At 36.1% G+C, this 27,961-nt stretch overlaps 1 protein-coding gene across 6 annotated transcripts in view; it reads right to left on the bottom strand.

The window, feature by feature from the left end:
• Positions 1-27,961, bottom strand: part of drn (zinc finger AN1-type doctor no) — a 112,516-nt gene that overhangs the window by 22,751 nt on the left and 61,804 nt on the right. For 4 of the 6 annotated variants that reach the window (XM_090381500.1, XM_090381499.1, XM_090381502.1 and 1 more), the window contains 2 exons: positions 17,653-17,871; positions 2,300-2,350 (listed from right to left, as the gene is read on the bottom strand). In XM_090381500.1, coding sequence (XP_090237626.1) covers positions 2,300-2,350; positions 17,653-17,821 — 220 coding nt within the window. In that variant the 5' untranslated portion in view covers positions 17,822-17,871. The remainder of the gene's footprint in view (positions 1-2,299; positions 2,351-17,652; positions 17,872-27,961) is intronic. The other 2 variants (XM_090381503.1, XM_090381504.1) reach the window with 2 other exon arrangements.

Below are 27,961 nucleotides of genomic sequence, written 5' to 3'. Positions count from 1 at the left end.
TGGGACCTCCTGAGTCCAGGGAAGCTCTCATAATTATGGCTAAAGGTTTACTTACTTCCTTTGCTGCCTCCTTTAATATAACTGGATAGATCCCATCCACCTCAGGTGCCTTCCCTATGTTTAACTTCAACAATTTCTCCTCCGCTTTGCTCTCAGTTATTACAAAAACACTTACTCCCTGTTAGCATTTGATAAACTTCTGGCACTCCCCTCACTGAATAACTCCTCATGTGTGAATGTAGATGCAAAATACGCATTCAGTTTATCAGCTACCTGAGCATGATCATCAATAGTCAATCCATCTATGTTAAGTGGTCCAATCTGATTCATCCCTTTCCTTCCCTTCTAGAGTTTACATAAGTAAAGAACTCTTTGCTGTTTTTCTTTTACATTCTTTGCCAAATATTTCTTGTAATCTGCCTTCGCCTGCCTAACCTCCTTTGTGACTTGAGTACAGACTAGTTTATACTGCCATAGGCTTCTGTGTCACTTGATATTTTATATGCACCCCATACATTCTTCTTCTCTGCCACGAGCCTTATTAATTCATCTGACATCCATTTAGGCCTAAACCTTGAACAGTATTTTTCAGTTGGAATGAAAAACCTAGTAGCCTCCAAATTTAAGTCCCTGAAGGCTTCCCATTTAGAATTCAATGATGGTAACATCATCAGTTGATTCCACTGTACAGAATTTAACTGTCTGAGACCTCTGTAGTCACCTTTACGAAAGCAAAAGCCCTTCCCTTTAGCCTTAATGGTAGTTACATCTTTAAGTAATTCCCACATGAGTACATTGTGATCACTGTCACCCAGTGGTTCCTTTATCTGCAAATTCTTAATGCATGAATATTATTGCAAATGCAATAAAATAAAGCTTACTATCTGTTTATAATAGATTGCACTAACAGAAAAGCCCAAAAAACCAGAAATTGCGAATTGTTTTATGGTAGTGAACTCCAGAAATGTGCCTCAGTAAAATGTGAGGTGATAGTGTGTTTCTGCCTTTACCCTGTGAAGTTTTTTTTACAGAAAATTTCATTTTGCCCATTATCATAGTGCCGACTAAGAGAATAAGTGACAGCAGTAGTAGTAAATCTACCAAGAAAAGGAAAGTGATCGATTTGGATCAGAAAATTAAAATAATAAGGATGTATGAAAATGGTCAAACATTAAGTATCGCTGATCAATCTAAATTGATCAGGATCAACAGTGAACACAGTAATGAAGGACAAAGACAAAATACGAGAAGTGGTGAAGGGATCGGCACCAATGAAGTTAACCATAATAAAAAAACATCAGTTTTTACAGTAGAACAACACGAGTTTTGCTTCATTTTCCTATGTGTCACTCCGGCTACTTCACTGCTGTCCCCAGATAAAGTTTTTATATATATATATATATATATAAAAAAATAATTGAAAATTATATAAAACTTTTTCTTCATACTTCTGAGGATATTATGCAATTTTTGTAATTTTGGCATATCAGGGATATAGTAGCAATATTTTATTAGTCATTCCCGAGTTACATAAAACTGGACTTACATAAGAAGTCCTGGTACATATCTGTTACATATGTCGGGGACTTACTGTTTTTATATTAGACAGCGATATATTAGAATAAATAAAATAATTGGCAAATTCTATTGGCTCAATTTTAATGAAATTTGGAATGGTTCTACATCTTTTAAAGTGTCCAAATATAAAATTTCATGGCAATCCATCCACTAGGAGTCAAGCTGTTACACAGAGAGAGGGAAGGACAGACAAAGATAAATAAAGCACATTATACATATATCCTAACATGCCTAAAAACTCACTGTCAAAATGGTTAAGTGGGAAGGTTATCAAGTTGAAATATTCATGGACTGCATCAATGGCTCTCAGGGCATTCATGAAGGATTATATGATTTAGGAATTTTATATTAATATACTTTAAGTATCACCAGTTACTATTATTTTTATATAGGTTTAACAGTGTTAACTTGTGAATACTGCACAAATGCAAGGGCTTCATGCAGGCCATAACCAACATTTCTTATATTACATCTTAATTTTGCAATTAGATTAGGAATTAAATACATTTACATTTCTGTTTGAAAGGTGCAACCCTTGCCACACATTTCGGCATGCAATGTGGGCTCAATTGTACAAAATGACTGGGGACCACTGTGTTAAATAATGAAAGTTATGACAGCGATACAATAATTGACTCTATATTAATAGAAAATTATGTAAAAAACAAGAAACCCCAGTAAAAGAACTTTAATTTAAAAAAAAAAAAAAAAAATATCTTACTTGAGAATAAATACTCACGGGTGGGAGACGTAGATAGTGGTACTTCGAGAACTAAAAAAAAAAAACACCATTGACACAGGCTGATTAACTGCACACAGTATAGTAGCATCTATCATAGTACATGCATTAAAGAGTAAGAAAATTAAAGCCTAAGAAACAATAACCATTAAGGTACTAAAACGACAGTGTTATGTAAGCTACTTACAATTACTCTAATTATGCCATTACTTAATGTTTGAATAATATTTAGTTCCAATTATTTTGGAGAGTTCAGTAATGTTGAATACAACTGCCCATCTTTTATCAAAGAGATTTAAGAAATTAAAAATATACTAGATCTGATTTAATGATATTCTGCAGATGCAATCTACACTTGTGAAAAGGACCACCAAAACTACCACTCTGTGGCTTCAACTCTCAGAATTCAGGAACTAATACAGTATACAGATTTGCATGTGGCTAAACCTCTTCATGTCATATACAGTAAACCTCCATATATACTGAATTGGGTGGAGATATATTAAACGAATTGATCTGGGGTCTGCAAAGACTTGCTACTCACTTTAAAACTGATGATCTGCCAATTGCTACATGAAAACAATGTTTTGTTGCTCTGCAAAATTAGTCTATACATTTGACTAACAATTCATTTTATCATTCACCTGATTCACAAACTCAATCTGGTATTAAAGGTAACAGAATTCATTATACATCAACAAACAACTGAAGAACTAAGCTAGCAACTTACTCCATAATATCCATCATGAATTTCATATTGGAAATCATAAGGAATTTGAAATTAATTCTTATGCTTTTCTACTTTTAGTTTTAATAATTAATAAAAGAAAAGGAAATAGACAACTAATGCATTTCCCTCCTCACATAGGTAACTATTCAGCTGATCTTTGAATTTCCTCAAACTGTCAGCCCCAACCACCCACGGTAGGTAACTTATTCCAGTAATTTATAACTCTGGCAAAAATAAAGCTTCCCACAATCCAGTCTAAACTCCCCCACTTTAGTTGAACTCAGTATTCCAAATGTGATCTAAAAATAGCCTTATATAATAAAATTACGATGTCCTTATCTTTATTAGAAAATGTTCTATAAATCATCAATAGGACAGACAACTTCATGTCTGACTGCATTGTAACTCTTTTTCTTCCACTATTGACTTTAGTTCAACTCCATTAAGTGTATAAGTTGTTTTGGGGTTACCATTCCTCAGGTGTAAGACCTTGCATTCTGCTGAATTAAAGTATAGCTGCCACTTTTCTGACAATTCCTGAAGTCTAGGTCACTCTGCACAAGCTCTGCTTGGTGGTGATCATCAACTACTCTACCGATCTTTACATCATCTGCAAATTTAGACACCATTCCCTCTATCTCTTCATCGAAGTCATTTAAGACAATCAAAACTAACGGTGGTCCCAATACTGATTCTTGGGGAACTCCACTTCTTACACGAATCCAATCTGAGGAATAACCATTTATCACAACTCTCTGCCTCCTCAACTGAAGTCATCCTACTATCCATCTTAGGGTTTCCCCCCTGTGATTCCAACCTGCCCCAGCTTATAAAGTAAGCACTCATGAGGGACCGAGTCAAATGCTTTGCTGAAATCTAAATAAAATAGGTAACCAAATTTGTTAAACATGATTTTCCCTACAACTGAAGTTAGACTAATTGGTCGGTAATTTTCCACTACACTCTTAGAGCCGTCATATATTGGCGAAACATCAGCCCTTTTCCAATCCAACGGAATCTCTCTGGAGTCCGATGATGCTGGATTCATAATTAGCTTTAATGGTTCAATGCATTCACTTGCTACCTCCCTTAAAATTACAAGGTATATGCCATCAACCCCAGGAGCCTTACTCATCTGTAGGGCTTGAAAGTTTTTTCATTAAATAATCATGTGAAATTTCAGGATCATTAATTACATAATTCCATCTGTCGTAGAAGTTGATAGCTTAAACAGATTTAAGGCAGAACTAGACAAACATTTGGAGCGAGTGGATGGCTGAAATCAGAAGAGTTTTTTGGCTGATGCTATATAAGCTTGCTTCCTTGCATCATGTGCTTTTGCTAATGCTAATATTTTTTTTTTAACTTCGCGTCCATAATTTCTCATTGACACAAAGGGTTTTCCTTCTGTAAATATCGATGCAAAAACTGTTGAGTTCATCTGCAACTTCACAGCTGGGGTATCTAATACTATCCCATGCCAATTACATAAGGGTCCAATCTAATTTGTCCTCCTCTGCATTTATATATGTGAAGAATTCCTTATCCTTACTCAATTTCTCAATAATTTCTCATAATCTGCCTTTGCCAGCCTAACCTTTTCTGTGGCATTATTATAGACCAATTTGTAGCTGTTAGAGGCTTCGGTACTTTTTATTGCTCTAACTTTTCCACACCATCTTTTTCTTCTCAGGTAATATGGCAACTTCCTTATCCAACTTGGTTTGTTATTTGGTTTTTAGGAGCATTAGCAACTAAGGCCATATTGCTCCGGGATATGCGGTGGTCATTCCTTGACCTTTCCGCATCCTCCGTATTTGGTGGTGACGGGCTCGAACCCCGGTCTAATCAAGAAGTGTGTGTGCTACGCACTGCTGCTCTTTCCCACCTGGCTACGGAGGCACCATCCAACTTGAAATCTTCCTCGTAGAGAATTTTTTTTTAATGGTATATATGCATTCACGGCTTCTCTGATTAATGTTTTAAAGGTATATTATCATAACTGTATTCACTCTGTGCGATATCTACCCATTTAATAGAGGCTATGTTGCACCTTAAGGCATTGTAATTTCCTTTTCTGAAATTATAAACCATTCCCTTGCCTTTAATTACTGCTACCTCGCTTCTCATCATCCAATGTAGAACTCTGATCACTTCCTGCTATTGGTTCCTGTATTTTCGGCCTTATTATGTCATCTGGTTCATGGGTAATGATCAGGGCTAGAATATTCTTTTCCCTAGTACTTTCTCGACATGTTGATTCAAATAACAATCATCTAGTTGATTTAAAAATTGTCCCCCCCATGTAGAGTTTCCTTCCCATTTGCTCCAATGAATTAGAGGCAAATTAAAATCACCCATAAGACATTCACACTTACTTGCCCATTCCATTCACAAGTAAGGAATCTCATAAATTTTCATAAACACCTGGCCTGTAGATTACTCCTACCATAGATTCTACACTAGCACGCGAAACGTCTGAATCAGGGAAAGCTTTACTCATGCTCAGACTGTTTTGATAAGAAGCATGTCCCCATCACTCCTATCTGCCCCATCCTTTCTAAATACATTGTACATACTGCACCGAACCTCATCATCCCCTATTTCCGGGTGGCACCACGTTTCCGTAAGCACTATTATGTCAGCATCACTCATTTTATTGAAGACATTTCTGACATTATTGTATAAATAATTAAACTTGGTGTCCTTGTATAGTTAACTATCCAGACATACCCCTTGAAGTTACTTAAGCTTGATTCCCTGGCATTAGCTACCAGCTCATTTGAAACACTTCTGCCCTCAGAACATCTCGCTAATATGATTTGTTGCAGTAACAAACAAGAACTCTAGATATATGCAAGCGTAACTGTGACCAAGATAAACGTGCATCTATATTACCCTTGTCCCCTTAAACTAGCAGTTCCCCTGAACTTTTAAGGTATCCTTAATGATAATGGCAATAACCCTTGCACCACCTTTGTTTAAATGTATCCCGTTTACTAGTCTCAAGTCCTTGACAAGCTCCCAGTTGTATTATTCATGAGGGCAAGCACCCATTTTTTCAGCGACTCAAATTCTTCCAGCAATGCACCAAATTTTAACTTTAGATTGGTACATGCCATACAACGGTGACAAAGAAAAGAAGAATCACAGGTGAGCTATGATTATCCACTAGGTTCGACTTTAGAATAAATGCCACAGGTTCGGCAAATGATGAAATCATGATATCCTCTGACGAAGCGTTCAGGTGGATCTTGTGTCACAACCATTGTTAAATTTACTTAATATCACAAAAAGTAACTTTCAAAAAATTATATTTATATTATAAAAATTAAATTTACAAACTATTACACAAAAAAAGAAAGAACAAAATATATAAAAAACTTGACAATATATTAAAGAAATTAATTAAAAGCAATTATCTAACCTCTCTAAATACTATGGTCTCCCTGTACTTTAGCCTTAGGGACACTATGAAAACATGTCTGCTCACTACGAATGCCAACAGTATAATGTTGCATTGTAATACTTGAAAGTTATCACCTATATTTTGAGACATTCCTCACCATAACACTAAGCATCAGGTAGTTTTTTTTTTTTAATGCAATCCTATATGCTTTCAGGCTGTTGAGATAAATGTCCAATGTTGCACCCTGTAGTCATCTTTCATTGCTGGCACTGACTGAAAGCAAGCTGGCTTTGATTTCATGATTTGGAAAACCAACTGGAATCACTGACTATCACCTGCAGCAGTCAAAAGTTGTCAATTTTTGAGAGTTATAAACTGTCTTTTTCACTATCCCTGTAATTTCAGTAATAATGCCTGTTGTGTTTGTTCTTCCACACCAATCCCTCCCCCATTTTGTAATTGGGAAACAATTTTGAAAAACACCAGGAATGATCAGCACAAGTCACAGGAAGATTATACATTATAACAAAAGATACAACTAAACATAAGCAGACAGGACATCACCACCATGAAATGCAACATGTAATTTTGCATTTTTTTCTATTAAGCTTAATTGTGCCTAATGTATTTCCAGCTGCCCGAAAGTGAAATACATCTACATGAGTAAACTAGTTACCCCTTTCAGATTTTACAATATGTGGAAAATATTGTGTATATCTTCACATTTATATTTTATGGAGCACACCTGATGGGCAGTTTGTTAAAATAAATAGAAATTTGCAAAATTGAAAAGAAAAAAAAACCAACTATACAACTGTACCACGATGGTGAGACAGATCAAGAGAGGACTGATTAAAAGACAGATTTTCTGTCGTAAATCCAGAGTTCAGGTATGTTATAGCACAGCTCTAAACTTGTCTTGCAAAAGCTGGTTTGGTTTTTTTTTTTTTTTTAGGAGCATTAGCAACTAAGACCATATTGCTCCAGGATATGCGGTGGTCATTCCCTGACCTTTCCGCATCCTCCGTATTTGGTGGTGACTGGCTCGAACCCCGGTCTAATCAAGAAGCGTGTGCTACGCACTGCTGCTCCTTCCCACCTAGCTACGGAGGCGGCATGCAAAAGCTGGAAATCAGCAACTGTCAGCAGAAGGAAATTTTTTTTTTTTTGCCAAAACAGCTTTGTTTTTGTTAAAAATGCTTCACAAATAAGTAAAAAACCAAATTTTGCTGACAACACACTATTGCAGACAGTTTTCTTCAGAAATGTTTGGCAAAAGTTTATAACAATAGCACTGCTTAGATTTGGCCGTCAAGAGCACAAAGATTTTAACTGAGAATAATTTATATTTCAAGCTTCTTTGTGCACCTGTCAGTTTCCCGATCAAGATCCACAGTACATAAATTCTCTTTTCTTTCATTATTATAAAAGAAATGATACCATAAAATCTTTAGTACCAGATTTTTTTTTTTTTTTTTTTTTTTTAAATAACTCATTTCAATCTGTTTCAAAAAACAGCACCATTAGATGGCAATTTGCTACCTATGAATTCTGTTTGGAGCCAACAGGCTTTTGAATGACATAAGGAAATATACTTTGGTCTTAAGCATTCATGATAATTTGGTGGGTAGCTAACAAAGTCCACAACTTATCAAATTTATTCAGCTTTACAGCTTTCCTATCAGTGTATTCAATATTTGAAGCTATAAAATTTTACTGGATTGTATCAGCACACAAATCACCTCAATTGCAGAACACTGGTAGAACTGATATTTTTTTTATTAGCATGTATACAATGAGTAATCAGTGAATTATGATCACCTGTCATAATTCATGATGTCTGAAGATGTCCATAGGAATCTGCAGCTATGCTGCCGGCAAGGCTTTCCACAGTGTTGGAATAGATGACAGTTGCACATCCACACACCTCACTTCCTGTCCCAAAACATCCCACAGGTGTTCAATTGGCTTGAAGTTAGAAGAATTTGGAGGCCAATCACGATGGGTGATATTCACAATGTTCCTCAAACCCATGCACAGTGTAGGTCCAATGTCACGGCGCATTGTCTTGCAACACAAGTTCATGGACCCATGCAAGATGGGTCCATGAACTTGTGTTGCTTGCTCCACACACGAAGGCACCAGACAGCATTGCTTCAGTTATCTGGACTCATCTGATCAGCAAATTTGTTTCCAGTCCCCCAGCACATTGTTGACACCACAACAATCACTGTCAACAATGATAATCAGCAGTGAGGAGAGGTGTCTCTTGGGTTGTCTGTTGTGGAGCCCCATACGTCTGTATGTGCTATGCATCATCATTTGGGACATTGATTGTGCATTCCCCATACTGTACTGTGATGTCAACTGTCACACAGTGACCTGCCATCGAGTCCATACAGCATGCTGCACCCTCCACTCACCACAAACATCCACTTAGCATAATCCTTTACAATCCTGTCAGCCAGAGGTGATTTGATCCATTCAATACCATTCTTTGTACATCTTAACCACAGTGGGCCCTCAGCAATCAACAAGATGTGCCGTTTCCAATGTTGAAGCACTTTATGCATGAACTCCCACATTCATGCAGTTTTGAAACTCTGATATCCTTACTACTATCTCACCTTCACTTGCATGACCAGATGCAAGTTACCACTATTCTAGCATATGAGGCTGTTTGACTTTTTATACTATGAACTATGTGGTGTAATCCTTTATGGATTGGTCACCATTATATTCACAGCAACTTTACTGTAAGTGTTTTTATGTATATATGTACTACTGGTAAGTTAGTCATCTATCAGACTGTTCTGATGTACATGATACTATACTAGCTCTGTACTCTATTCTCTTTGGTCTTCTATAATTGTGATTGATAAAGGGAGGAAAATACCTTACTAATTTACTGATAGGGAGGGCAGTGTTTTGGCTCATATCTAGACTACCAGAAATGTGGCTAAAGGAGTTGCCAACCTGTTCACTTATTTTCTTTTATTGACCTACTACTTTCTAAATTGAGTGGGTATCATTCCCAAGATGTATTGCATGATTGTAAATGAAAACCTGCCTAACAATTTGCATTTTTTATGACTAACTGAACTACTATGGGAAACTATTCTCAGTTGTTTATTAAGGCTGCATATATAAGCAAAACTAAGTTACAAATAATTTTATGACAGTGAGACAGAAGAGTCGAACAGAATTAAAAAAAAAAAAAAAAACTGATTCACTATCATAAACCTAGAAAGTTAGCAGATTTTACAGTTTAACTATTAGTTTTCAGAATGATTAAATAATCTGTCCTAAAGCAACATTTTGTTTGCTACAGTTCAACAGTTAAAGATATGTTGCTTCCCAATCTTTGGATCATCAAACTGAAAAGACTATACATTAATTTTATTAACAAATGTCAAAAACAGTAAGGGAATCCCAGAGGGACTACTACATGTCCAGTCCACTCAGAGTAATAGGCATTTATACCCTTTGTCACCTACCATTTAAACAATCTTTTATTCGCTGTATCACCACCCACCTCCTCCTATTGGCACTTTGTACCAGATCACACAAAAGACAACCGTGTCTTTTGTATAATTTTGAGTTACTCTTGTGAGGTGCAACTCAAAATTAAGCCTGCATTAATTATTAGCTAAAAACAATTTAATTTTCTGTACAGACAACATTTTTACTTGGCATGGCTTTGGAATTTCTTTTCCTTGTGTTAACTGTGATTGCACCCAACAGGCACAGTCCTCACTACATGTGTTCTCCATTTAACTCTTAATTTAACATTAGTATGGAAAACTGACAGTTAATGATGCTACAAAGCTTAAACTTCCTTTGTTTGTTTCTAGTTAAAGGTAATTTATAAAACTGTCCCAAGCAATCTAATGATTAATGGTGTCTAATGGTTGCAAACTCTTTAAAAGATTCATTTGAAATAATCATTATTTTGAATAAATAATGAGAACAAAAACACTGGTTGGCACCAATTTCCTCCCCAAAATAATTGACAGATTCTCATTAGAAAATGAGTTCAAAAACTGAGATGCTTAAAGTTCTAATCACCCTCAGTTTTAAAATATTGTAGATTAATGACCAAAAACCAAAACATGTAATTAGTTTAATCATCTTTTCATCTATTTTTTTTTCTAGAGCATTCAGGAGCTTTCTACAACATTGAAGAATGTTCTACAACTTTTGACGGAGTTTTCAAGAAACATTGCAAGCCTTCTAGAAACTTTTCTACCAGTATATATATATATATATATATATATATATATATATATATATATATATATGGGGGGGGGGTCCACACCAAGCAAGAATTTCAAGAAGTGTATGTGTTCAGAGAGTGGGTGGTGGACAAAGTAAATGAGTGTTTTAGCGAATCAATGTTTGTAAACAAGTGTTGTGTACGTAAAATTGTAAATCGCAAGCTGTGTTCACACATAAATGACTTACTTTTGCATGACTAATATTTCTTGTTTTTCTGGGAAATACAAGCATAAAGTAGAGCAGCATTTCCCAAACTTTTTTTAGTCATGGAACACTTTTCATCCCACAGGAAGGAAAAAGTTTAGTGGAAGCCAAAGAACTGTTTGTTAATATTTTATTACATACGACACTGTGCACCAAAAGCATCTTTATTTCCAACACACGTAAAGCCAAAATTCAAATAACTCATCATACAAATTTTATGTCATCATACATAAAATTTATACAAGGAAAATTCTGTTCGCTTCCCCCTCTCCTTCAACCCACGTACTCCAAGATAAATGCATACGAATGGCATAAGTACATTGTTGCTACTCTTTTCAAAGATGTCATTACCTCTACACATTAGCAAAGGCATATGATGCAAGAAAGCAAGTTTATACAGCATCAGCCAAAAACAACCCCTCTCATTTCACCCATCCACTCACTCCAAATGTTTGTCTAGTTCTGCCTTGAATCTATTTAAGCTATCAACTTCTACAACAGATGGAAGTTTGTTCCAGCACTCAACCACCCACTGGCTAAAGGCAAACTTCCACACATCTATCCTACAACTGTCTTTCCTCAATTTGAATTTATGCCCTCTCAGGTGCTTAGTCTCCAGACACTGTAATTTGCAAAACTTAAGCCTTTCTTCGTAAGAGCAACCCTTTGTTCCATTCACTAATCTTGTTGTCCTTCTCTGTACTCGTTCCAGCAGCTCTACATCCTTTTTAAAACGAGGCCTCCAGACCTATATACATACTTCTCTATGCAAAAGCCCGCCAAAATAGTGTTCCACAGTCTGTTTGATTATTAGTCCATGCCTGTATATTAATAACAAAAAGATTATGATACAAAAGTGGTGTACACTACAAATATGCAAAATTTATTTTATTAATTAAAATTTTTCACATCTGATGAAACACTAGTGTTCTGCAGAATACAGTTTGGGGAATGCTGAAGTAGAGTATCCCAACATACCTGTGCTCTTAAGGCTGGTTCCTCACGATGATACAATGCCAGTGCCAAAGCCACCAGAAACCTACGGACTTGACTGATTGAGAATCAGAAAAGGAGTCTCCTAAGATGCCGAACCCAGAAAGAATACAGCTCCAGACTTTAAATCTTGATACTGCAAAGCTGCATATAATCACTCAGTTAGAATTGAATGATTTGGTCAGAGATTGGACCTCTCCAAAACCAAGACTCAATTACTAAGGTCACAGCTTCAGCAGTGGAATCTTCTTGAAAAGGGTGTCAAGATGTCTTTTTACAGGAAGAGGCAATCTACCATAAAGATCTTTCATGGATGGTGCTTTGATTTATTGTAACAATATCCAGGAATTAATGAAAGAGATATCTGGAGCACGTCCCCAAGAAGTGGGGGCTTTTCATTGATTCGTCCAAGGTCAGTTTGAAAGCAGTTTTACTCCATAATGGAAATAAGTATCCACTATACCATCGGCATATGCAGTTCACATGAAGGAAAGGTATGGGAACCTATAGGTACTTTTGCAAAAAAATATCTATTGAGAATACAAACAAAATATCTGTGGATACACTAAACACTACTTTTTATGTGAGTAGGACCACCAAGTGAAGGATTGCCACTACATAGGGAAAAAAAAAAAAAAAAAAAAAAAGGAAGGGGGGGGGGGGCAACCTTTTCAGAAACTATAACAGGTCAGAAAAATGTAGCATATCCTCTTTTGGTGGATAAGTTAAAAAATCCATTTACCAAAAAGGATTTACCTGAGTAAGGCAAAAGTTTCTTGAATCAGTGCAGCCAAGATAAAAGGGAATTTGTGGGTTGTCAAATCAAGTTGCTATTACAAGATGAGGACTTTATTAAAAATTAAATGCTACAGAAATAAGAGCCTGGAAGGCATTCGTAAACACCAGCCAGAACTTTTTGGCAACGAGAAATCACAACAATTACAGTGAAATTGTGGATTAGCTAATTATGCATACAGAAAGTTGGGATGCAACAGGTCATTAGAGTTCATTTCCTACATTCCCATTTAGACTTTTTTTTTTTTTTTTAGAACTTGGGAGCATCTCCAATTAACACAGTGAAAGGTTTCACCATGATATTTTTCAAATGGAAAAAAGATACAGGGTAAATGGGAGTCCAAATATGTTGGCAGACTGTGTTGGAATCTCATAACGACACTAAAACAATTATAAAAGGTAAAAAACAACAAAATAAGTGCTCTTTGAGTGGACCGGGGTTCAAGCCTGTGACTACTAAATACAATTAATGTTTGTAATGATGATTTATTGTATTGTAAACTCCACTGACCTGGTGGTCATGCCAGAGTATAAACAAGAACATTTAGTACTGTATATAACTTTTCTTAATATATGAAATCTTTTTTTACAAGAAATTAGTTTTTGACTTTAATCCCTTCTTCCTTAAATTTGGTGGGCATTTCAGCAATATAGTTGCCATATTTGAATTCAGCAACATCAAATTTATAAGCGGGAAAAAACAAAAGGGTTTTTTGCCGACCAGTGTAATTGCTGGGATATATAGATTTAATGATGTGTAATATTCAAATTTTGCACGCTTCATGTGTGCCAAAGTTGAAAATGAAATGAATGGCATCTTACACACACACACACACACTAGATGTTTTAATAGTTTTATTTTTAACTGGAAAATGAAAAGGCTAATTTCTTTATATTTTATGACTATAACAGTTTTTACTTTAGAACTTGTTTTTTTGAAAATAAAAAGGTATAAAAAAAAGCATTTTTAAAATATTTTTTAATTAAAAACTTAATACATACAGTAATACTATAGTCCATTAAAAAAAGATAAACATTGGCATACTCCAAGCAGTATTCAAAAAACCACAAACATTTTCCAGAAATTAAAAAAAAAAAAAAAAAAATTTTACACCTGTCAGGTGCTACACCACCATGTTTGTAATAATTATGGGTGCAATGGCTGCACAGATAATTATGAACATCTAGAAAGTTCAAATACCATATTATGAGACATTCTGATTTGCTAGCCCACCATTTCTTTGTACAGCTGTTTGATATACTCATCAGCTATTAGACATAACAATCCTACTCAGTTTTGTTTTCTATCACTTCTAAAAGGCTCACATGCAAATAATGATGCAAAAGATCTAGTTTAATGCCCATCTTTTAGGGTAGTATTGCTATCAGCCTTCTTTGTCAAAGCACTTCCATAGTCTGCTTCAGCACACTAGGTGAATTTCATTGCAGATTAATTTATACACAAAGTTCCATAATTTACATTCATCCCATGAAACTTAATTATCTGCTACTGAATACATCAGTTTAGTGGTCATTCATTTGTCTATTCCCAAAACAACAATTCATTATAACTGTATAATGAAGAGTTGCTTTAAAATTACAGCTTTGAAGATTTTACATTTGGAATTCGTACTTATTACAGTTAGCAGCTGTTCCTATTGACCAGAATTCAAATAGTGCTCTATTAATTTCCCTTGCAAAATCTAAAACCCTTCCCTTTACATTCTGCATCAAATCTAGTCAGATATGTCCTACTACAACACATTACTGCTACCACACCAATAAAAATAATCAGGGGATCCCTGCAATCTATTAGATTGGTGTTCATTAAATCCACAGTATAGCATGCATTTGCAGATTAATGTACAGATGTAAGTTACCAAGTTCAACAAATACAGTCCACGAACATCAGGAATGGCCAATTCAGCAGAAGTGGATTGCTGGTATGAACACAGGGATAGCACTATTCCCTGTTGTTGTACAGACTTGTACATCATTAGGAATGGGGCCCATATTGTACACAAGTGGAAAGACAAGGTCCTGCAACCAATAATCCTTCCCTATGCTGGTGCTATATGCAGAATTCATTCTTATGGATGACGACACTCAATCCTATAGGGCACAGTTGGTCAATAATATATGCTGGAAGATAAGGGTCTCATCCACATGGACTGACTTCCCTGCTTCCAACCCAATACCACCAAGCATGCTTGGAACACCATAGCAGGATGCACTGCAGCTCATCCAGAATGTCCAGTGACAATCAGCTGGAAACAGCACTGAAATGAGTAACAACAATTCCACAATAACATACTGATACCTTGATTTTATTGATGCATAGCAAGTGAAAAATATGTCTGGCAGTTGCTAAAGTCATTGCCTGTATGACAATGACTTTAGCACCATGATGAAAACTAAAGAAATAAAAGAGATTAAAACCATTCATAAATCTGATACTTCAGGGTGAGCAACTACAATAAGATCTAGAAAAATTGGGTTGACAGTCTGAGAAATTGCAGTTGAAGTTTAACATTGACAAATGCAAGTTGCTGCACATGGGTAGCAGTAACCCCAGAGTAACTTATCAACTGTGTGGTACTATACCCAGGGTCGTAAAGAATGAAAAAGATCTGGGGATAACTGTGCATTCAGACATGAAATTTTCTGAATGGTGCAGAGATGCTGCCAGGACAGCCGATGGGGTTTTGTCAATGATATACAGAAACTTTGCTAACAGGGGTAAGGAGATGATTACCCCTTTGTATAACGCCATGATTAGGCTGCATCTGAGTACTGTATACAGATCCAGAGGCCCACTTTAGGAAGGATGTAGATCTGCTGGAACAGGTGCAGAGAAGGGCAACTAGATTGGTGAAGGGAAAAGGGTGCTCTTACCTAGAAAGAGCTTCAATTCTGCAAACTGCAATGTCTCGAGACTAGGCACCTGTGGAGAGACCTGACTGAGGTGTTTAAAGCTTGAATGGATTACATAAACAATGTAAATAGTATTCATCCACTTGCTGAGACTACATGTGAGGAGGCATAAATTCAAGTTGAGGAAGGATGGTTGCAGGATAGATGTGTGAAAGTTTGCCTTCAACCAGCAGGTGGTTGATTGTTGGAACAGGCTTCCATCTGTTGTGGAAGCGGATATGTTGAATAATTTCAAGGGAGAACTAGACAAATTCTTGGAAGGTACAATGGGCAAAGTGTTTTTTTTTTTTTTTTTTGGCTGATGCTATACAAGCTTGCATCATTTGCCTACTACTACTACTCTTTTGCTTGCTTTGGAACTGCTTTGATTATTTTTGACATATGTTAATCAGAACAGTTAACTATGCATGAGGTACATATGTCGTATTTACACAGGTTTTTATTTACTGTGATTCCCATAATTGTTTTGATCAAGTGTAACTGCTAACAGTTCCTGAACACAATTTCCTCAATTTCAGTTGAGTTGTTAGCAAAATGAGGTGAAAAATGTTCACACGTGGCATATCTAACAAACTGATATTAGATGTATGCATTAGTTGATCCATAAATAAATTGGTTATTATGCAAACAGCCCATTCAGTCCAGTCCATCTCTGAACTACTAAAATCTTCTATGATAATAGATTCATGCATGCTCTCTTACTCTGTCTGCAAAAAGTTATCATATTCATTTGATATGTAGTGTGCATTCAATCCGGCCTCCGTAGCAGAGTGGGCAGGAGTGGGAGTGCAGTAGCACACTCTTTGAGTAGACCGGGGTTCAAGCCCCTGACTGCTGAATACGGTCGATCTGCCAACCCACACTGGACCAGCGTGGCAGATTATGGTCCATTTCCCTCAGCATGAATTGTTGAGGAGGATTCCATCCTGCAGTGGGTTGATAATGGCTGCACTTTACTATACATTCAATCACATTTTTGCTTTTCAATTACTTATGTCACAGACTGGTTCAACATCTTGACAGATACTACTGGACAAGCTCTTCTTGAGTCTGTTTTTCAATTAAAAGCATAACTCCTGCTTCCCTTCTGTCTTTTCTGTAGATATACTTAGCATATTTTGCATCTACTATATCACATTTGTTGGTTTAACCAGAACTTCAAATTCAAAGTTTATTAACTACAGGGTGTCTGAAAAGTCTAGAACCATAGGAAGTTTGTTAAAATTAAAAACATTGAGGATGGATTGGTAGGAAGGAACTGGTAAAAAGAGTTCACAATCCACCAGATCTTACCTTTTGGGGTTATGTAAAATTAGAAATTTTTACCTTGTAAACTGCTATTCAATCATCTCCAACAATGAATTGTAGAGTTCATAACTATTTGAAGTTTTGACTGCAAACATGTTTTGAGATGGAGGAAGTTATGCAAATTATTCTGTAAATATTTTCCTTATGATTCCAGACTTTTAAGGCATCCTGTATACTCTTAGTATGTCATCCTTTTATGTATTTTTTGGCCAAATTATATTGTGTCACCTTTATCTTTTCTGAGAACCAAATACTACAATAACTATTGTAGATAAATATTACCTAGTTTGGCTATTTTAAATGCCATGTGAAAAGACAAATTAACAAAGCCATTAATCACTCTTGTTTCTTAGAAACAAAGTTCTCCCATGTTTCTGGATGTCCAGTCGCTTAAATGAATTATGCAACTTACCAAAATGATTTTGGCAAATTTTTAATTTTTTTTAATCATGTTGATTTTTTAATCACAGAATTTAATCAATTAAATTCAGTGACTTGAAGAGGATTAACCCTTTCCCCATTCAAAACAGACTAAAAGGAAGAAGCAGTTGAATATATTCAAAGAATTGCAAAAAGGTTTCAAACTGTTGTTAAAGAGGTACACATACCCCTTTAATGACAGAAGACGACTGTACTTAAATGCGATTATTTATATAAAAATTAAAAAAAAAAAAAAAAAGATACCTGTTGAACTAGTTCCTGTAACAGATGAAGGTGGAGTTGATTGTTTCCTCTTCAAAGCATCTTTGTAGCATTTGGAACAGAGTCCATCAGTGGCTGGACTACCATAAAAACCACAACCCGACCTACACAAAGCTGAACTCTGAGACATCTGATTTGTATCTCGCTCCATTTATATGCCAGCTATATAATACAGCTGCAGATGCTGACAGAAGGGGGGGCCTGTGTATTTTGGAGGAAAACAGAAAAAATTATGGAGTTTTCTTCAAATCTTAGAAAAATGAAATTCCTCTATTTAAAAAAATATCTAATCTGAATCAGAACTGAAGATATTCTTTTGTCCATAAAGTAAAAAACCTGCATTGGAATATACAGTCTAAGAGGTACACAAAAAGATTATCTTGCAGATGTACTTTAAGTGTAATATGCAACTAAGTAATTTTATGCACATTTTGAGATAAGTTTGAATACTGCTGTTGGTATATTACTAGGGGTAAATAATGATTAATGAATATAAAGACTCACTTAAAAAAAAAATGGCATGCTGAATCAAAAGAACAGAACTGTATATAACATGGATGTAACTGACAATTTCTATATTAACTATTCTTACAAGAGAAGGGCACAGTTGATGATTGGACCAAGCTTTTATGATCAAGTAGTCTGGAAACACTATTTTCCAAGATTATGTGCCAACATGCTTTCATCCATGAGATAATACAGTTTGTATTTTACAATGTACCTTAAAAAGTTTAAGCACAAGACATCACATAAGGTTGTCACAATGGAAGAGTAGGTACAGCACCACCTGTTCAGATTTGTACAGCAAAAGATCAAATTACTATGTTAAATGTCTCCCCCTTTTGTGTTTGCCAATTGAGATTCAAAATAAAAATAGGGTTGGACAGTTATTTTTTAAAAGGTTTATTCAGATTTTTTTATTCCTTTGTAAACAATTGATATGCTAAGTTCCATTATTATACAATAATACTCATCAACTGAATGTGATTCTATATTTGTATACCAAAATTTTACTATCTACACTCTTTATGCATATGTAGTTTGGTATATTCTCTTTAAACAAGAGACACAATAAAAATATTACTCCTGCTGTTCTATCCTCTTAATGATGTTCATCAGTGTCGCACATAATTATCTGGTATAGATTATTTACGTAATCTGGGGATTAACAAGAGTTTAAGGCCCAAGAAAATATGGCTGTCAGTGTGTTGAATAAAGGAAATTTGTTAAACTTGTTTAAAAATTTTGTAATGTTCCTGTTTGTTTGTTGTTTAGGAGCATTAGCAACTAAGGCCATATTGCTCTGGGATATGCGGTGGTCATTCCCTGACCTTTCCGCATCCTCAGTATTTGGTGGTGACGGGCTCGAACCCCGGTCTAATCAAGAATCGTGTGCCATGCACTGCTGCTCCTTCCCACCTGGCTACGGAGGAGCCTAATGTTTCTGTAGACAAGACCCTGGAATCCTTGGAAACTACATCTCTGCTCTCTGACGACTAGCTCACTAGTCATATTTCAGTGATAGTTCATTTTACTGCTGTTCCATTCACTTTTTTTTTTTAATTTTTTATTATTATTTGCATCTGTGCAGCATCCGTGTTAAAACAGAAACTTCGTTCTTTCTACTGAAGAAAAACTTCATCAGGTAATCAAACTTGAAAAAAAGGTACTAAAGCATCAACTTCAATGAATCCCTATTCAACTATATGGAACAACAAGGAGACCATTGTCACTGATAAGATATTTGGAATTTACATAAATACATTATTTGTGAAAAAAAATTTAAAGATGTGTATTATTAACTTATGATTACAATTCAAAATAACAGGATGATGCTGGCAAAGGCGCTACAACAAGGTGACAAATAGCTGTTAGATTGCATGCACTGTAGCCCCTCACAAGAAACATCCTGTTGCAGTTGCACTTTGTCATGAGCTTTCCTTTCTTCAGGCTGTTCAATTACAACAATGCTAAAAGGTGCAGTTGCACCACTTTGTGCAACTCTTTGCAGATTTGCTTTCTGTCATGAGCTTTAATTCTTCAGGTTGTTCAATTACAGTATGCTAAGAGAACCTCACAAGCAGCATCCTGTTCACGTATACATACTGAATTGGCTCTGCATTATCAACACCTACTTAATGCCTTGTGGGGGTACCTCCATGTGCTATATACGTCCAATAATGCCTCCACACTGTCAGGTGGTTGGTCATAGCATTGTGTCTTTTTCCAGTAGGTCCCAAACAGTCAAACTGGGTTGAGGTCAGTGGAGTGATAGGAGAATGAAGAATTCATCATGTTCCTGAAACCAGTTAGCAATCTGCTGGGCCTTGTGGAATGGAACACTGTCTTGTTGATAGACAGTTGTCTGGATACGTTACCATAATGAAGTGGCACACGTAGTTGGCAACAACAGAAAGATAGGCATTCACATCAAAGTCACCGATTAACAGTGATCAGAGGACCAAGGCATGCAAAAAAAAAAAAAATCCCCTAACTATAATACCACTGCCTCTAGTCTGCTAAATACCAACAGTGCCATGGCCTCATGTTGCTTTCTCAGCATTGGTGCTGATGTGCCCATGCAAGACACATCAGAACCAACCTCCTTACAGCCTCTTGTGTCCTATACAAAATAATGTCCTTTGGACAGTCCATTTAGATAATTACCCTCGCCCTCTTTCTCTCCACCCTCCCCCATACATTGTACTGGGTGGCTAGCAGGACCACTGTGCAACAATGCTGCTGTGGTACAAGACACTACAGTCACCACAGGTGTTGAACACACATGTGACCTTTGGTTGGTTGTTCAACCACTGTAAAATCAATCATGATAGACTCATGACACCACAGAATGGGAGCACAACCATTTTGGCTGCTCTTGTGATACTAGCAACTGCATGTCTTGTCCCCACAACCATTACATGTTCAAAGTCTGAACAATTTCTATGCCGACCCATTCTTCCTCATAGACAAAAAAACTGATGATTGCCATGTGCACATGCACACACTACGATCCTATATCAGTCATTTCCAATTATGAGCCTTTACTGGCACCACAGACTAGTCCATTTCCACACAAAGGGGTGCTGTGAATGCAAGGCCAACTGTGATATATATGAAAAAACCTAAAAATATTTATGACAATCAGGATATGCACATTCACCTGAGTTTTTGTATCTGTGATATTTTATTTTATTTATTTTTTGTTAGTTGTTGGAGCATCGGCTTCTGTGGTCATAATACGCCTCCCAAAGTTTTTGCATTTACTCTGATTCAAGCCCGAGGCAGGATTCTAACCCGCGACATTCGGGTTGCCAGATAGGCACTTTACCCATCCGGCTGGTTCTGTGGTGTTACGGAGAACCCATGTTTGGTCTCCCCTCCCTCCGAGTATTGCACCTCCTTACTTATCAGTCCTGCTCTTGATTTTCCCTTCTTACGGGTGTTTTTTTTCTCCATACTTTCAGGTGACATGCACAACTTCCCTTTTCTGTCATGCATCCCTGAGAACTCCCTTGTATACATAACTCTACCTGAACTAATCAATTTTTGATTATAGAGTACAGCCAATACTCAAAGGCATCCATGGCTGGTTTCTCTATCAGCAAAATAAACAATGGTATAAAAATATGAGCAGAAATATTATATCTACCTTTGCACATTTCAAGTATAGCTGAACACCAATAATTAATCTTAGCATCCCCACCGAAGGTTTATATATACTCGTGGGTCAGTGAAAGGTTCTCTTTAGGATTAGCCTTTAGCATATGGTACAAGGAAGCCTGAGACTATTTCTTGGCTGCACCAACAAAAAAATAAAATAAAATAAACTACCTATGAGATCCTCTCCTTAAATGGAGATCTATCGAGCTTACTTCTGAATTTTTCAAGCTGTCAGCCTCAACCACCCATGGATCAACTTATTGCAGTAATTAAAAACTTCCTACAAGCCAGTTTAAACTTCTTTCCCCTGAAATTTGAATTAATGGCTCCAAGTTCGGGAATCATCCACAACAGCAAAAAATTTTACTCATTCATTTTACTTTCTCCCTCAAAGTCTTATATAGCTCAATTAGGTCACACCCTAATTAGGTGCTTAGTTGCCAAGCTCAGTAGTCTACATATCAAAGTCTTTCTCCATATGGATGTCCATTTGCCAATCTCACCGGGTGCATTGCCTGTCTTTTTATAGATGTAGTCTTACTACTTTGGGGTTGCTATTTTCCCAGGTGTAAAAACTTTCATTCGACTGCATTAAAACAGCTGCCACTTCCCTAGCCATCCCTGAAGAAATGCTGTTTGGCAAGTATCTACTGTACTGATTTTGACTTCAAGATCAGTAGAGTAGATAGTGGTCATCACACCTTGCATTTTTGTTGATATCATTTAAGAAAATGAAATACAAAAGTGGTTTCAATGCCAATCTTTGAGGAACCCCACTTCTTATGTTAGCCCAATCCATTGTCCCAGTGATTTTCCCTATCAATGAAATCAGGCTGACTAGTTTGGTAATCCACTTCACTCGTAGAAATGCCTTTCATATACTGGCAATACATCAGCATTGAATTCAGTAAGAGTTATCTTCATAATTAACCTTAATGGTTCAATGTATTCTCTTGCTAGTCTCCCTCACAATTATTGGGTATATGTCATTAAGTCCAGGAGCTTTATAATTGCCTTTAGGAACAAAAGTTCATGCCATCTTTTTCTGCTCTAAACTGGCTAGCTTGTTATTCATGCATCTTGGAATCATTCTCATGCTATACATGCATTCACACTATGTACCATCTCACCAGTTGACCAGAGGCAACCTAGCAGTTTAAGCTGCCATAGTCCCCTTATCTGAAATTTAAAACCAATTCCTTTGCCTTTAACAACTGCTATCTCTTCTCATTATTCAACTTAGAACTTTGTGATCTATTACTGCCAATGGTTTCTGTGCTGTCAAGCCCTTAAGATGTCTGTTTGTGGGCAACAGAAAGGCCTAGAATATTCTTGTCCCTGGTTGGTTCTTTCTGTGACAAGCTGATACAAATAATAAGTCATCTAGTTGATTAAAAAATTGATTCCCCACAGTGGGTTTCACTCCCACTTGCTCTAATCAGTTAGGGGCAAACTGAAATTACCCACAAGACATTTACGTTTGTTCAACCATTCCATTTGTATCGTCAGTCTACTGGCCTGTAGATTACTCCCACTATATGTTTACTTCTAATTCACTGCATAGATTCTATATAAGCATGCATAACTTCTGAATCTGTGAAAGTTTTCATTACACTCAAGCTACTTTTGATAAGCATGATGCCACCAACCAACTCTTATCTTCCCTGTCCTTCAATGTACATACCATAATGAAAACTTATCATTCCGCAATTCTGGGGCAACACCATTTCCATTAGTCCTATTATGTCAGCATTACTTTTCCTAACCGGTAGTTTGAATTCACCCATTTTAATGATAACATTCCTGATATCACTGTATTCACAATTAGGACTAAGCATTCTTGTATAATTTACTTCCCTTCATTTAAGCCTATTTCCCTTACATTTGATTCCAGTTCATTTAAAAATGTCAGTACCTTCAGAATACTTTGCCAATATCAGCTCTTGCAGCAATAAACAAGGACTCTAAATAAACTAAACAAGGATTTGTACGTGTTACTTTGACACACATCATCAGATAAACATCTATATTACTTCTGTCCTCCGTGACCAGCAGTTTCCTGAACCCTTAAGATATCCTGAATATCAGCAAAAACCCTTGCACCATCTTTATTCAAATGTATCCCACCTTTACAAAACAGATGATTCCTTCTGCCTACAAGTGCAGTCCACACGAGAGAAAGAGAGAGACCAAAGTTTTGTGGAGTCTCCTAAGTCTCGAGTTAAACCGTGAGGCTTTCAGCATACAGCCCCAACCATTGCGAATGGGCAAAATTGCAGAGACACATTCCAACCTAACTCTAGACATTTTTTCAGCATAGTTCTGTTCATCCAACAAAAACTTTTGCTATTTATTTATTTTATTTACATAGTCATGGTTTGTAGCAATTACTGTGATTCTGATTCGTAGGTACTGCTTGCTTAGACAAGCAAACTGAGGTATTAGGGTAGAAACCTTGCAGATTGCAAACATCCAGTGCTGGAAAAATTTTTTATTGTATGACCTTGATTATGTCATTAATATTAATCAAACAAGGAGAGTATCAGAAAAACCAAAAATGGGCTATCTCTCACAGATCAAAAATTAACAATCAAATTAATAAAATCACTCACTTATTAACTAGAAGAATTAATCAATGACAATTTTAAAATATTTGTGATTTGTACAAATTCGGTAAACTTGCCTCCAATAAAAGGAACCATTTCATTAAAATGTAATAAAACCACATGCCAAGCCAAATAAACCCAGAAAGTGTAAGATGAAAGAATGAATAACAAACATAACCACCTGAACAGTATATTAAATGTTCTACAGTACTACCAAATGCTATGTTTATTTCTACCAGCATGTAGACAGCTTTGAAGCTAGAATACAAAAATGTCCTCATTACAAGATAATCATGAAATATCAGGTAGATGGAATGCTATGAAAATAGTTGTTAATACAACAATTTTCAGTACAGATTTATAATAATAAGGTGGAACATGGCTGGTTTGCATTGATTAATAAATATATTGAAATACACTTTAAATGTAAAACAGGATTTCATTTTCAGAAGAAATCTGAAATATAATATGCAACTATGGAATTACATTATTTTCTCTAGAGTTCTGGTGTTTTGTGTTTTCATTGTTTTTTTTTTTTTTTTTTTGCTATACATAAAAGTTATGCAAGTGTTTGTTTACCTTTCAAAGAATCTACTTGAAAATATGGGAATGAATAATTGTTAACAAATAAGTTTTGGTGTTGATTATATTTGCTGCTATTTTTATAATATGAAATTATAATATTAGAAATCTATTGGAATCTAGGATTTCTATAAAAGTTTTTTGGTGATAAGCCATTATAGATATTCACATGTATACAATTGATATTGGCTTTAGTGCAATATCAATCATGACTCAGGAATAAAAATACAGAAGAAACAAACAAGGAAGGGAAATCAAAGGTTTTAAACAGATTCAATACCTCCATGTACAGATCCAAATGGCACATCACAAAACACAAACTGCATTAACTTATAAATGGAAGCATGCTGGCATCCAATTCCAAGAACATATTTCGTTGACCCTATTTGACTGCAAAAAATTTGGCTCAACCTGCAACTCACTGACCCAATAATCAAGAGCTTGCATGAAACTTTGATTTAAAAGTACAGTGCTATGCGAAAACTGAGGCCGAACAATTTCATAATATCCTATTTGTCTGCTTAAGTTAATAATAAAACTTTACTTTTTTTTTAAAATCTTAAACTAACAAGGGACCCATCAACCTGGGCCCATTTATGAACTTATACCTTCTTATAGTTAATGACTTGTGAGTAAATTGAAGATTATATCCTCTATGTAGAGGATGGATGATATTTATTGTATTTGGGGGCTGCTCTGCTATGGTGTACATTGCAATTGCAATGAGAGCAGCATTGAGAACTGATCCTTGGGGTATTCCTTCTTGTAGGAGCACTTCAAAAAAGGAGGCTTAACGTCAGTTGACTTAATGAACTCTGACCTGAGATCTAATGTTGATCTTGGCAGTTATTCTCAAAACCACAGTTTTTGTTTGATAATTTTTTTCCAAAATTTTGCAGAGCTAGTGCAATAGGATGGCAATGGGCAGGTTGACAAGATCTTCATCTGCTTTTGGGAAAACAAGTGTAATATGCATCGTGCCCAACTACATGGTACTACTGGTCTGGAAAAACATTTATGAAAATTCTATTGTACAGCAAGAGTAATGTAGTCAAGGTGGTTCCTGGAGCTGCTTTATCACATGGATGTCTGTGACAACTGTGTCCTGTCCAAAAAGGAATGGTGCTTTATGAAGTTAATGTATTGTGAAAGGGTAAATATTTTGATGGCTGCCTTTTGAGGAGAAATTGTTTGTGCTTCTCTGTTTGTTCTTAGTATTTTTCAAAATACCTGGCAAGCAGGAAGCATTACCGGATACTTTGGAAAAGGTTTCTCCTAGTAAGTTAACTGTTTCTAGAGGATCTGCTGTCTTTTACTTCCCAACATAACATTGGGAGCAGTGATATGGCAACATTTAATGTACATTTTTAATTAATCTTATTCCAGGCAACTTTTTTGCTTGTATTCTGGCTGATATGAAACATATCCAGGATGCTTTTTATACCTTTGTGTCTTAAGAATCTTATTCTGCCCAAGCTTGTTTGTACTGGATGAGATTACTCATAGTAGGATTTTTATGGAAAACATTCCAGGCTTTGTTTTGATCTTTCTTTGCTTCTGTGCAGTTCCTATTACACTATGGCTGGAGACAGCAGAATATATGTGCACTGGTCTTTAAGACTGAATGTTTTGCTATATGGCATAGTTGTCCCATAATATATAATACTGCTCCTTTCACAGCTTTTTTGAAGAATCTGCAAATCTAACACAGCAAAATGTTTTGTATGTTCCCCAGTTCCCTTTGCTTTTTTTAATTTCCATGGTAAGTAAGGTGTTTTCTTTATCAGACTGATAACGATGAGATAATAGTCACTGTTTAAAAAGTGATCAATGAGTATCCTCCAGATAAAACTTAGAATTAATGCTGGTGAACAAATGAGCAGATCCATTTCCATACTTGTGTTTATTGGAAAGTGGATATAGGTACAAGATCCATCATCGGGCAAAGGCAGACTGTTCTGGTCCAGCAGTTTTTCTGAGATTTCCTTGTCTGTTTTTTGTCTATATTATCCTAAAGGGAATATAATGTCCACTCATATCCCATAATATGCAGAAGGAAGTTAAGTATGTAATGAGATTGTCTAAATCTTCATATTTTACTTCTTGGTTTGGTGGTATATGGATAGAAACAGACATGAATATCAAAAAATACTTGAATAGCAATTGCCTCTGGAAAAGGCATTTAAGTGGATTTCCTTAGATGGGATATATGGGCTGATTACTATTGCAACACCACCACCCATAAAGGGGATTTTATTTTTTTGGTTGGTGCAGCCAAGAAATAAAGTCTCAGGATTTCTTGTACCATATGCTAAAGGCTAATGCTAAAGAGAACCTTTCACTAACCCATGATTATATATAGACCTTTGGTGGGGATGCTAAGATTAATTACTGGTGGTCAGCTATACTTGAAATGTGCAAAGGAAGACATATTTCTGCTCATATTTCTTAGAGGTAGAGTTATGTATACAAGGGAGTTGTCTCAGGGACGCATGACAGAAAGGGGAAGTTGTGCATGTCACCTGATCCTCGTCTTGATCTTTCTGGAAGATTGTGTAATTGACCATTAGGGAGTATCTGTGGTTTGGTGTACATCCCCCAAAGAAAAGACAAATTGGAGCCTATGTGGTTAGAAAATCTTGGTGGTCTTCTCTGCAGTAGCCTTAACAATTCCACTGGATGATGGTACTTATTGTTTGTTATTGATTAAGCATTCTGTTTGCTTCCATAGAGTAGAGTTCTTGTTTGTCTGCCTTGAATCTTTTCTGAGAAAGGCAGGCTTTTCAGCATTAATTTCTGCAAACATCTTCATCCAAAACTAAGTTTGAATGATCCATTCTTTTTGATAATGTTCACTTCATCTTCTTCAATATTGGTGGTGGTGGTGGGAATCTGTCTGATGGGATAAGAGTCATATTTCACTGCTTCACAAAAAAAAAGATTCGATTTTGGAAGGCCTGAAACTGATCATCAGTTCCATCATCTTAGAAGGGGATGCAAAGTGTGTGTGCTTGGTAAGAGAAAATATTCACTTGGAAGTGATGTGTAAGAGTGATGCTTGTTTGTCATTTGTGCTTACGAAAGACTGCTTGTACTGAATGGAAAGATTTTTTGTGTATAGATAGGTAGAATTTTTTTTCCTCCCTTTGTATTTTTGTATAGTTTTTCCTCTTCTCCATACTTTATGATCAGGTGTATGCATGGTGATCTTTGCAGGTTGTACATCCAGGTTTCAATGCTATACAGTCTTCTGTGGTATGATCTTTGGAGTTAAATTTAGCATAGGCTACTATTCCCTTTGTACTGTCAGGGAATGTCCACATTTTTGATATTGAAGCAGCATTGTGGATCTGGTATATGAATTGAGATGTGGATACTGTATATCCTGCTTTAATCATTGTTGAAGGCTTTTTACTGAATGCCAGAATAAGGTTCCTAGT

Source organism: Mastigoproctus giganteus, chromosome 9 (genome assembly GCF_048544385.1).
Source record: "Mastigoproctus giganteus isolate SK-2022 chromosome 9, ASM4854438v1, whole genome shotgun sequence".
NCBI lineage: Eukaryota > Metazoa > Arthropoda > Arachnida > Uropygi > Thelyphonidae > Mastigoproctus > Mastigoproctus giganteus.
The sequence above is the reverse complement of the archived record's forward strand: the minus strand, read 5'-3'. Positions and strand labels throughout refer to the sequence as shown.